Source organism: Mobula hypostoma, chromosome 5 (assembly GCF_963921235.1).
Source record: "Mobula hypostoma chromosome 5, sMobHyp1.1, whole genome shotgun sequence".
NCBI lineage: Eukaryota > Metazoa > Chordata > Chondrichthyes > Myliobatiformes > Myliobatidae > Mobula > Mobula hypostoma.
The window spans coordinates 34,021,112-34,033,776 of record NC_086101.1 but is presented as its reverse complement, the minus strand read 5'-3'; the positions used below and the strand labels follow the sequence as shown (position 1 = coordinate 34,033,776).

General features: G+C 48.1%; 1 protein-coding gene across 1 annotated transcript in view; it reads right to left on the bottom strand.

Annotated features, from left to right (window-relative positions):
* The window catches only part of LOC134346745 (collagen alpha-5(IV) chain-like), a 131,431-nt gene that overhangs the window by 44,666 nt on the left and 74,100 nt on the right, over nt 1–12,665 (bottom strand). The window contains exons 20-24 of the mRNA XM_063048339.1: nt 12,605–12,640; nt 11,347–11,502; nt 4,139–4,222; nt 1,485–1,568; nt 644–714 (exon numbers count right to left, since the gene is read on the bottom strand). Of these exons, the coding sequence (XP_062904409.1) occupies nt 644–714; nt 1,485–1,568; nt 4,139–4,222; nt 11,347–11,502; nt 12,605–12,640 (431 nt within the window). The remainder of the gene's footprint in view (nt 1–643; nt 715–1,484; nt 1,569–4,138; nt 4,223–11,346; nt 11,503–12,604; nt 12,641–12,665) is intronic.

Below are 12,665 nucleotides of genomic sequence, written 5' to 3'. Positions count from 1 at the left end.
CTTCCCTGCGCCCCTCACTCCTTCATGTGTTCCCCCTCACCCCCCTGCACTTTCACTCAAACCCTCGCCACATTTCCCTAACCCCCACACCTTTCCTCCCCTCATCACCCCACCTCCTCTCACCCCTGCCCTGCCCTTCCCTCACCCTCCACTCCTCCCTTCCACACAGTCCCTCCCCTTAACCACCACCCCAGCCCATACCTCTTCTCACCCCTAGTCCCTCTCCTCACTGCCCAGCTTCCCTCTCCCTTGCCCCACCCCTCACTCCCATCCCTGTCCCACCCCTTCCCCACCCCTCACTCCCATTCCTTCCAATAAAGACGAGCTGTTGTTCTCCCCGTCCACCACCGGCCCTCAGTCCCCAGGGTATTTTCCGGAGTCTGTCCCACAACGAGGCTCCTGTTCCTGGTCTCCCCATGACCATTCTCTTCCATCCACCCAGTTGATGTTTTAATGGTATAGACTCAAATAGAGAAAGCTCCGTCGTCCAACAGATTCCATCCCCCCCCGCCACCGAACATCCTCAGTCCTGTGGTCTTCCCTCGGTTGCCCATAAAATCATCCTTCTGAACACTCTCCCTGCCTCCGGGCAGTTCCCCAACCTGGAATAAGTGCTCTCTGACCCGGAATGGTCAATACTCACGGGCTGGCCTTGGAACCCTATCCTTCCTGGTGGTCCTCGCTCTCCCTTGCTCCCTGGAACCCCTTGATCACCTGCACGAAGCCAGAATAGGAAAGTTTGGTCTCCGGCAACAGTTCTGCAAGCAGTGATACGTCTCCGTCGGCAAAGGTGCCCCATTCTGAACCGCAGTGCCCATCGTTCTCGGGAACCCCACCACCTCCTCAATCAGGGCATGTCGCACCATGCCAGGCTCAGTACTAAACTCAGCTTTGGGTCACTTGCTGCCTCCGTACCAGGACCGGCCAAGTCCTTCAATTCTCCTCTCTCAGGCTCGATGCGCTGGGGGCTACAGCTCTGCATTTCTACACCCCCACCCACACCCCTCACCTCACCCTATCACAGATATTCTCTTTATTCTATCCGTCCCACCCCCACACTCCCCGCCGCTCGACGCCACCTAGCTTTCTGTCGTCCCCAGACCAGAAATGGTAGCCCCGGTTCTCTCTCCATGGATGCCGCCTGATCTACCGAGTGTTCCCCCAAACGTTCTGCTTTTATTCTCTGTTGTGCAGGGACGCGCGGTTAAAAGAAAATCGCAGAAGCCACACAGTTCACAGGCAAAGGGGGCAAATCAGCTCACCCTGATGTACAGGCATAGCTTCATCGCCAGCTCGTCATCATATATCATTGGCTTTGCGTCAATGGGTTAATGTCCCGGCGCTCTCGCCCCAACAAGCTTCACTCTGGTGACTGCAAACGCTCACCACTCCCTTCCTGAGAGCTTTGGCCACTGTCCCACATCCCAAGGTTGGGACACAGTTCTCCCAGCTTCCATCATCTGGGGCTTTTCACATTCACTCACCTGGTAGCCCAGGAGGGCCTTGGGGTCCTGGTGGTCCAACTACCACGGTGGCATTGCAGTGGAAGCAGGTATCTCCCTTGGTCCCTGTGAAGGAATCCAGACTATTACAGTTGTTTATAGATTATTGCTGCTTTTATCCCCCATCACATTGGGCAAAGTTGTAGGAGGCTGTTCAGCCCGTTCCAACCTTGAGTCCATCCGCTGGCCCTTCCTGTTCCACATCCCCTCTCCCGGAAGACCCATTGGTCTCTGGCTCCAACAGAGCTCAGATGAAACATCGATCACCTTGAAGGGACTGATGGGGTAGTGCGGGGAAGATGTTTCCTTGAGGGAGGAGCTAGAATCAGGGATTATTGTTCACAAGTAACCATGGACAGGGATCCTCTCTTGGTGGGACGCGAGTCCGGAGAAGCTCTTCCTCAGTGAAGAGCAAGTAGTGTCGGACGTAGGCAGATTCCTTGTAGGCCGGGGGGTGGGGGCGTTGAAAAGTTTCCAGGGGTGGTGGGTGTGTGAAATGGAGGTTTTGGCCAGGTCAGTCTTGATCTTATTGAAGGGTGAGCAAGCTTGAGGGGCCAAGTGGCCTCCTCCTACTGCTCTACCATTGGGCAGGGTGAGGGAGAGCTGCCTCAGGTGTGGGGATGCAATGCCTGAACAATGGAGTTCATGGTTTGAGGCTCTTTCCTTTCCTCTTTGGAGAGTTCCTCCCTCTCAGCTCCATCAGCTCACTGGGTCGTCTTTAATCCCTCAATGGAAAGGTCTCACTGCCCTCTCCAGGATCAGATTCCACACCTAGCCTCAGCAGCTTTGATTCATTGTAATACAAACCTGTATTCCCGCAACCTTGAAGTAAAACACAAAATCTCCATAAATCTGTGAAATTCCTTTTTATATGACCTTGTTTATTGACATCTGCACCTGGAGCGCTGAACTCCTGCCCTTTGCCCTCACGGGGCTGAGCAGAGCCATTATACTTCCAGTTCACAGTGGGGGAATGAGACAGAGGGTCCAGGGAAGCTAGAGTCAGTCGGAGAGTGGTAGAGCACCCGATCTGCTCTGATCATCAAGCACCAATCACATTTATTCTTCCATGTTCCCATTTACTGGCCGACAGAATCTAATGCAGACATGTGTGAGGTGTTGAACTCTGGGATGACAAACCTGTGTAGGACTTACACACTGAACCAAGGACTGTGGTGGAACAGAGGGATCTGGGAGTACAGATCCATAATTCTTCAGTAGGATCGTGAAGAGAGCTTTTGACACATTGCCCTTTATAAATCAAACAATTCAGTACAGGAATTGGGATGTTATGTTGAAGCTGTAGAAGATGTCGGGGAGGCTGATTTTGGAGAGCTGTGTGGTTCAGCGGTCACCTACTTACTGGAAAGATATCAATAAGCCTGAAAGAGTGCTGAGAAAATTTACCAGGATGTTGCCAAGACTTGACAAGCTGAGTGATCGGGAAAGGTAGAACAGGTTAGGATCTGATTCCCTGCAGCATAAGAGAATGAGAGAGTTGATAGAAGTATATAAAATCGTGAGAAGTATACGATGGGGCACATGATAGTCCTTTCCCACTGAGGATGGGTGAATCTAAAACTAGCGGAAATAGATTAAGGGCAAAAGGTGAAATATTTAAGGGGAACTTCTTCACTCAGAGGGTGGTGTGAGTGTGGGACAAGCAGCCAGAGGAAGTGGTGCTTGCAAGTTTGATTTCAACATTTAAGAGAAGTTTTGATAAGTACATGAGTTGGAGGGTTATGGAGGTCTATGGTCCCGATGCAGCGCTGGGAATTGGTAGAGTAACAGTTTAGCACAGGCTAGATGTACCAAAGAGCCTTTTTCTGTGTCGTAGTACTCTGAATCCCGATGGGCTCCCTCACCCGCCAGCACACTAAGGGGTCATCTACTTAACCAATTTACTTAAAATCTGTATGGCTTTGGGATATGTGAGTTAACCAGAGCACCCAGGGGAGACCAACCCTCGGGGTGACAGAGAGAACATACAGACTCCACACAAGGCATGCCTGGGGTGAGGATTGAACCCAGACCTGTGAGCCTGTGGCCGTGAGGAAGGATGAGGGGAGGTGTAACAGGCAAGTCCAACATCAGCGATGCGAAGGAGACTGACTGACTGGTTGGTAAAAATCAGAGGGCGTGGAGTGAAGGGGGTGGCCGAAAGATGCATGGTGGGTGTGGGGGGTGGGGGTAGAGACTTTCTGCACATCGAGTTGTGAAAGGGAAGTGGAAGCAGCCTCAACAGGAACTCTCAAAGGGAAATGAGAAATCCTAGGAAATAAGATGGATGCTGTAGGAGAGCAGGGGGGTGGCAGAGGGGCTGAATGGCCTTTTACATAGGCTGTGGGGTGAGTGAGTGAGAATCACTCTCACAAGGCCATCATGTGAGCATAAGACACAGGAGCAGAATTAGGCCATTCAGCCCATTGAATCATCTCCGCCATTTGCTGATGGCTCAATTATATCCCTCTCAACACTGTTCTCCTGCCTTCTCCCTGTAACATTTGAGCAGGACCACCGAGGGGCAAAGGAAGTTGGTTTGAGGTGTCAGTCTTCCCCCCCGCCATAGACCCCACTTCGACCCTTCCTGATCTCTTGCTAGCACAAACACTTCTCGTCACCACACACCAGCTTACCTTTCATCCCCATCTCCCCTTGGAAACCACGAGGTCCAGCAGGTCCCTTTGGTCCAGGAATACTGACACAGTCTTCCTTAGACACTGAGGCAGCAGGAGACAAAACAATTAGACTGAGAGAAAAGGTCATTGGCTGCAGTCTGCCATCACTGCAAACAAGTGGGCAGGAAAAGCCATTATGGACACTACACATTCAGCTAACTACCTTCTCCGAAAGCTCCCTTCTGGAAACTACTATAGGACTATTAAAACAAAAAAAAACTTAAAGCTCTCTTAAGAATTTCTTGCCCCAGACATTTCTGATCTGATCATGCAGCCCAGTTAACCCCACCCCCTCTATCTATTACTTCTGTCACAGCACTGTAAACGCTCAAACCACCTTTTATAAAGCCGTTTACATTGTGAGTACATGCTGGTATTTATGTACACTTTATTCAATTTTTTGTTGCATGTATCACAAACACACCATAGTAAATTGCCAATACATGTAAACGTTATGGGGAATAAAGTTGATGTTTGATCCTCTTGTCCTAGGTCCAACGGTATCTAAATGTCCATAACTGGCTCTCTCTAGGAATCCTTTTCATCTTTACCTCTTCTTCCCCCACATCCCAAAGAGCTCCTTAACCCTTGAACCATTTTCTGGAGGGCAGCCGCATCATTGTCCACGCAAGTGCCCAGAGCCTGCTGGAGGTGAGATGCTGCAGACTCTGCCTCACCACTTCAGTCAGGGTGGGCACCGGAGACCCACGGACAGAAGTTGAGAAGGTGGGCTCCCCCACAATCCGTGTCCTGTGAACAGGGTGACACCTTGGGGCTGAGGGGCAGGCGGAAGGCTTCGCAACTATTTTAGCTTTCACTCAGAAGCATTTTAATTAATTCATTCATCATTGTCACCTGACCAGCACACAGCAAGATACCATGAATGGCCAAGCCAATGCTCTGTTCTGGTGACTCGTTCCAGCATGAGCATGATCTGTTACACCTGACCAGCCTTCAAGTGAGGGGACAGCCAGCGCGATATTGGTCTGGTTGTTCTGCTGTAAGAGTCTTCATTTACCACCTCATGTCACAGTCACGTGGGTGTCACCAAATACCACGACTCATAATGAAAATGGCCATCTTATCGGATCTGATCTACACTCTTACATTCTCATTCATCACCAGGCCTTTGGACTAAAAACACACAAAGCAAAGGTGCTATACTAAATCCTGGTGTTTGCATCATTTCTACTTTCTTGGAAGGTTGAGGAGATTTGGCATGTCACTAAACAATCCAACTTCTACAGATGCGTATTCCGACTGGTAGCATCACAATTCCAAAGCATAGGAACACAGGGGGCAGTTAACACAGCCCAGTTCAGCATGGGCACAGCTCTCCCTACTATTGACAGCATCTACAGGAGGTGCTGCCACAAGAAAGCGACACCTATCATCACAGCCCCCACCCCCCACCATCTGGGTCATGCCCTCTTCTCGCTGCTACCGTCAGGCAGGAAGTACAGAAACCTGTAGTTCCACACCACCAGCTTCAAGTACAGCGGCTTCTCTCCAACCATCAGCTTCTTGAACCCCAACCTTACCTCAGCACTGGAACTCTCTTGCACTACCATGGACTAGGCTGCATTTTTTTGCCCCGATGCTTTGATTTGCAATCTTCTTCTTCAGTGTTGTTGTCTATTTTATGTATAATTTATGCTCTGTGTTGTCTGTACCCACGAGCCTGTGATGCTGCTGCAAAAGGGGTTTTCACTCTACCTCATCGTTCTCATGCACATTTAGTGCCGGAATATGTGGCGACACTTGTGGGCTGCCCCAGAACATTCTTATTAGCGTTGGTTGTTAACGCTAATGATGTCTGTTGCCATGTACACATGATAAATAAATCAATCTAAATCTGACCATGAATTAAACTCAACTATTATTTGACATAAGAATCAGAATCAATTTATCGTGTTGGAAACCATTGCTTTTTTAATAATACTTTTTATAAGATTTGTACTTTTTAACAGGATCATGTATTTTTCACACACACTGGCAGAAAGTGGTATAGCAGCTAAACTAACGGTTTATCTTTTTTTTTCATTTTCCATTGGCTAAGTATTGGCACATTACCCCTGTGATGTAATTGTATTAATTATGTAGCCTACTAATTAATTCATCATTATCTTTATCTTATCTATAAAAGTGATAGATTTTTCAGTTTGCAAACAATTTTCAAGGGTACCATTTTTGTCCCTTTTTCTTAATTCCTCTCTTCGCATCATTTCTCAGCTCTTTATTTAGTTTGCTTAATATTTGTATATTTTCTTCTACTCTAAAATAAACTGAAATCTTGGAATTAAGACTGCCCATCATTCCTGACTCCCAGAAGGACCCTAGTGATCAGAAATTAAACAGAGATTGGACAAATGCCATCGACATAGGTCATGAAATTTGTTGTTTTGCAATACACAAAAATACTGTAAATTATAATAAGAAATGTACAAAAAATAAATGAACTAAGTAGTGCAAAAAGAGAGAAAATATGATGAGGTAGTATTCATGGGTTGATTCATTGTCCATTCAGAAATCTGATGGTGAAGGGAATGAGACATTGTCATCTCTAACAGGCCTGCATTATTGTCCACGCAAGTGCCCAGAGCCTGCTGGAGGTGAGATGCTGAAGACTCTGCCTCACCACTTCAGTCAGGGTGGGCGCCGGAGACCCACGGACAGAGGTTGAGAAGGTGGGCTGGTTCTCCTCAGCCTCCCCACAATCCATGTCCTGTGAACAGGGTGACACCTTGAGGCTGAGGGGCAGGCGGAAGGTTTTGCAACTATTTTAGCTTTCACTCAGAAGCATTTTAATTCTCCCCAATAAACATGACTACAATTCTATTTCATAAGAAACGAAAGAGTCCCGAGATCTTTACATACCGCTGCACTAGCCACATAATTAGCACAGTGACTGGAGCTGTGTGAATTGCAAGATAATGCTGGTGAACCATGGTGACGTGCGGCTGACTGCTTACAGATCTTCTAAACCTACTTCTTCTGAATCACTCTCAGTGCAACCTGCAGTCTGTAATTTCCCTTTAAGCAACTTATTTCTGAACTATCCTAATGAACTAGCAATTTCACAATCTTTTGAAAGACTCGGTGGACTTAACTGTCAAGCACACAGGGTACGACACCTTTAAGCAGATGAAGTTACATCGCCAGGGCTGGAAGAGAGGGAAGAGAGGAATACTCCAAGCCAGACTGAAACCCCGACCAATAAAAATTCCTCTACCCAGAACCTTGTTAGCAAACCTGTAGCCACTGGATCTGAATGAATGCATCACGGGTATCACAGACTTTATAAGAACAGTCATAGACGAATGTGTTCCCACAAAAGAATTCAGAGTCTTTCCCAACCAGAAGACCTGGTTGGACTATGAGATCTGCAATCAGCTGAGGGCCAAGTCAGTGACCCAATAAAATACAAGAGGTCCAGGTACGATCTCCAGAAAGCCATCTCACGTGCAAAAGTTGCAATTCCAGACTAAACTTAAATCATTGAAGGATGCCCAACAGCTGTGACAGGGCTTGGCTTTAACTTCCTACAAAGTGAAACCAAGCAGCTTAGGTGACAACAAGGCTTCACTATCAGATGACTTCAATGCGTTCAATGTTCACTTTGGCCATCAAAACATGGAGGAACTCCAAAGACCCTGTAACTTCAGTCCTGAGGGTCCTGCAGGAGTATCTCTAGTGGGGTTCCTGGTTGAGTACCAAAGACCTCTGCTGATCAACTAGCTGAAGTGTTCACCAATCTCTTTAACCTCTCGCTTCGGCACTCTTGAGGTACCCACCTGCTCCGAGCAGGCTTCAATTATACCCGGTGCCTAAGAAGAACATGGTAATCTGCCTCAATGACTACCATCCAGTAGCACTTACATCCACGGTGATGAAGTGCTTTGAGAGGTTGGTGATGAAACATACCAACTCCTGCCTGAGAAGCGACTTGGGTCCACCCCAGTTTACGTTTCAGCACTATAGGTCCACAGCAGATGCCATTTCATTGGCTCTTCACCTAAACCTGGAACATCTGGACAGCAAAGATGCATACATCAGGATGCTCTTTATCAACTACAGGTCAACATCCAAAACTATCATCCCCTCAAAACCAATCAATAAACTCCAAGACCTAGGCCTCAGTGCCTCCTTGTGCAATTAGATCCTCGATTTCCTCACTTGCACCCCAGTCAGTTCATATTGGCAACAACATCTGCTCCACAATCTCCATCATCACATGTGCACCAGAAGGCTGTGTACTTAGCTCCCTGCTCTCCTCACTTCATACTGAAGACTGTGAGGCTAAGCACAGCTCCAATGCCATATTTAGGTTTGCTGGTGACACTACTGTCACTGGCTGAGTCAAAGGTGGTGACGAATCAGCACATAGGATGGAAGTTCAAGATCTGAGTGAGTGGTACCACAACAACAACCTCTCAATCAGTGTCAGCAAGACCGAGCAGCTGATTGTTGACTTCAGGAGGAGGAAACTGAAGATCCATGAGCCAGTCCTCCTGGGGGGATCAGAGGAGGAGAGGGTCAGTAACTTTAACTTCCTCGGTGTTATCATGTCAGAGGATCTGTTCTGGGCCCAGTACTTAAGTACAACTACTTCCGTAAAAGTTTGCAAAGATTCAGCGTGGCATCTACTGTAAAGCTTTGACAAACTTCGGGATGTGTAGTTTTGTAGATGTGTGGTGGAAAGTGCATCACAGCCTGGTATAGAAACACCAATGCCCTTGAACGTTAAATCCTACAAGAAGTAGTGTTTATGGCCCAGTCCATCGTGGTAAAGTCCATTGAGCACATCTACACAGATCATTGCCACAGGAAAGCGACATCCATCATCAAGGACCCCTATCATCCAGGCCATGCTCTCTTCTCGCTGCTGTCATCAGGAAGAAGGTACAGGAGCCTCAGGACCCACACCACCAGGTTCAGGAACAGTTATTACCCCTTAGTCATCAGGCTCCTGAACCAGGGGAATAACTTCATTCACCCCATCACCAAACTGTTCCCTCAACCTATAGACTCACTTCCAAGGACTCTTCATCTCATGTTCTCGATACTTATTGTTTATTATGAATTTTTAAAAAATATTTTATTTTTGCACATTGGCCGTTTGCCTGTCCTGGTGACTGTGGCCTTTCATGGACATTATTGTGTTTCTTGGACCATAAGGGCATAGGAGCAGAATTAGGCCATTCAATTCATCGAGTCTCTCACCATTTCATCATGGGTAATGTATTATCCCTCTCAACCCCATTCTCCTGCCTTTTCCCCGTAACCTTCAACACCCTTACTAATCAAGAACCTATCTACCCTCAGTTTAAATATATCCAGTGACTTGGTCTCCAGGACTGTCTGTGGCAATGAATTCCACTGATTCACCACCCTCTGGCTAAAGAAATTCCTTATCTCTGTTCTAAAGAGATATCCTTGTACTCTGAGGCCGTGGCCTCTGGTCCTAGACTTCCCCACTACAGCAAACATTCTCTCCATATCCACTCTATTAAGGCCTTTCAATATTTGATAGGTTTCAATGAGATTCCCTCCTCATTCTTCAAAACCTCAATAAGTGCAGGCCCAGAGCCATCAAATGCTCCTCATACGTAACCCTTTCATTGCTGGGATCATTCTCGTGAAGCGCCTCTGGACCATCTCCAATGCCAGCTCATCCTTCCCAGACAGTAGTTTCAACAATGCTCAACACTACCCAGAACAATGTTTCCACTTGAACGACAATCTATCCACCACCATAAATAGTCACTTCCTCCTTTGTTGGCACAGAGTAGCTACAGTATGCATTGTCTACTGAATGCCCAGGTTACTCTGACAGCACTGCCACCATCTCCAGGGACCCCCACTGGTCATGCACCACCCTCCCTGGGGAATGTATCACTGTTTTTTCATCATCAGTGGGCCCCAGTAATGAAAGTCCCTCCCGTACAGCACCGTGGGAGCATCTTCACCAGAGGGCCGGACGTAGTTCAATAGTTCAATTTAATATCAGAAAATGTTTACAATATACAACCTGAAATTCTTACTCTCCACAGACATCCTGGAAACAGAAGAGGACTCTCAAAGAATGATTGACAGAAAAAAATGTAAGAACCTCAAAGCCCCCTGCCGCCCTCCCACGCACAAGCAGCAGTGAGCAACGTCAACCCTCCCCCTCACCCACTTAGTCCGGCACAAAGTATCAGCATTCCCATCACCCACATGCCAGCAACAGCAAAGCCCCCCCGGTCTACATTACAACAGGAGTTCACCCCCTGCTTCTCGAGGGCAGCCAGGGATGGGCACTAAACATTGGCACCTCAAGGAGACGGCACTCATCATTAAGGACCCTCAGCATCCAGGACATGCCCTCTTCTCATTACTACCACGGGGAGGAGGTACAGGAGCCTGAGGAGCCACACTCAACATTTTCGGAACAGCTCCTTCCCCTCCGAACGGTCCATGTACCCATGGACGGTGCCTCACGATCTTGCTCTTTTGTACAAAATATTTCTTTTGATATATTTTGTATTGTAGCTTACATTCTTTTATTTTCCGTCTTGCCGTGCATTGCTGCCACAGAAACAACAAACTTCAATGCATCCATCACGGAAAGCAGCCCACCCGCCATCACCCGCTGGGAAAAGGCTGGCACCGCCATGAAGGATCTCACTCGGCCACCCTCGGACCATTTGTTCCACTCCCTTCCGGGAGGAGGCTTCACAGCATCCACGCCAAGTCCACTCCACTCAAAAGCAGTCACTCCCCCCAAGCCGCCGTCAGGCTGATCAACACCTCCACTATTAACCCACCACCGTTGCTTTATCATTTTCCTTCCGACACCTTATGTACAGGTAGTCCCAAACATGCGTCTATTTATGTACACACAATCAGTCTACCTATATAAGCTAATCTTACGTATTTGTACGTATTATGTTTTATTGTAAATTGTGTTCTTTATGCTAATTGAGTTTTTCTATGTTGTAAAGGACCCGGAGTAAAAATCATTTCTTCATACGTGTGTCCTGAAGAACGACAATGAACAATCTTGAATGCTCAATATTAAATCTGACTCTGATTTATCCCCCCTGAGTGAGCAGGTTCGAACTCCTGCCCCACAGGATGAGCAGTAACTGGGACACGGGCACCCTGTCGCGACCACCACGTACCTTGTGGTCCAGGTTCACCAGGTGGGCCGGGGAACCCCCTGGCACCCACGTTTCCCGGCAGGCCCGGCTTCGATAACCCCGGCTCCCCTTTATCGCCCCTCAGGCCCCGCTCGCCTGGGTATCCCGGCAGGCCTTTCTCTCCCTGTAGTGGTAAACCTGCGTGGATGGTAAGGAAAGTGATTACTTTGTCAGCAAAGGCCAATGGAAACCGGCAGCCGCAGAAACAAGTCCGGGCAGAGGCAAAGAGGGAGGTTTGAGGCCATTCCTGCGGACCCCAGTAAAGGTCAAAATATTTCTCCGACAAATAAGACAAAGAGAATTGAGGGACCATCTTCAAAGGGATACCACCTCTGAACACAACTTTACCTCCCCCCAGCTCTCCACTTTATACAGGGATCATGCTCTCCGTGACTTCCTTCTCCATTCGTCCCTCCCTATTGATCTCCCCGCTGGTACTCCCCCCCGCAAGCAGAACAAGTGCTACACCTGCCCATTCACCTCCTCCCTCACCTCCATTCATCCAGGTGAGGTCATATTTCACCTCTGAGTCTTCTACTGTATCTGGCGTTTCCTAAACAACCTCCTCTACATCGGTGAGATCTGATGTACCTGTAGATTGGGGAACTGCTTTGACGAGCACCTTTGCTCCATCACAGGCAGGATATCCTGGTGGCCAGCTATTTTAATTTGACTCCCAATTCCCATTCTGACACGTGGGTCAACGGACCCCTCTGCTGCCATGATGAGGCCACTCTCAGGTTGATGGAGTTGGGTGGCTTCCAGCCTCATGGTATGAACATCAATTTCTCTAACTTTCATTTCCATGGTTCATTCCCATCTCCTACTGGACTCCTCCTTCTTCAGCCTGTTTCCCTTTTCTATCTATCACCTCCCTGCCTCTCATTCCTTCCCCCCCTCCCCACCCACCTACCTTCCTCCTTGCCTGGCTTCACCTACAACCTGTCAACTTGTACTCCTTTCACCTCCTCCCCCTGTCTTCTTATTCTGGTTTCTTCATCCTTCCTTTCCAGTCCCGATGGAGAGTCTCAGCCTGAAATGTCGGCTGTTTATTCTCCTCCATAGTTGCTGCCTGACCTGCTGAGCTCTTCCAGCATTTGGTGTGTGTTACTAGAGAATGAAGTTTCAAGAGTCCTCTCCCGGTTTGTCTCTACAGAAGCTCAAACAGTTAGTCATAATGTCATTTTGCACAGGATTCCCAAATTACTATCCGGTCATGCAGAGCTTCTCACGGCTTTACCTGGAGGTCCTGGTATTCCTACAAGTCCTGGGGGACCTGGATGGAGGAAGAGGAAGAGCTT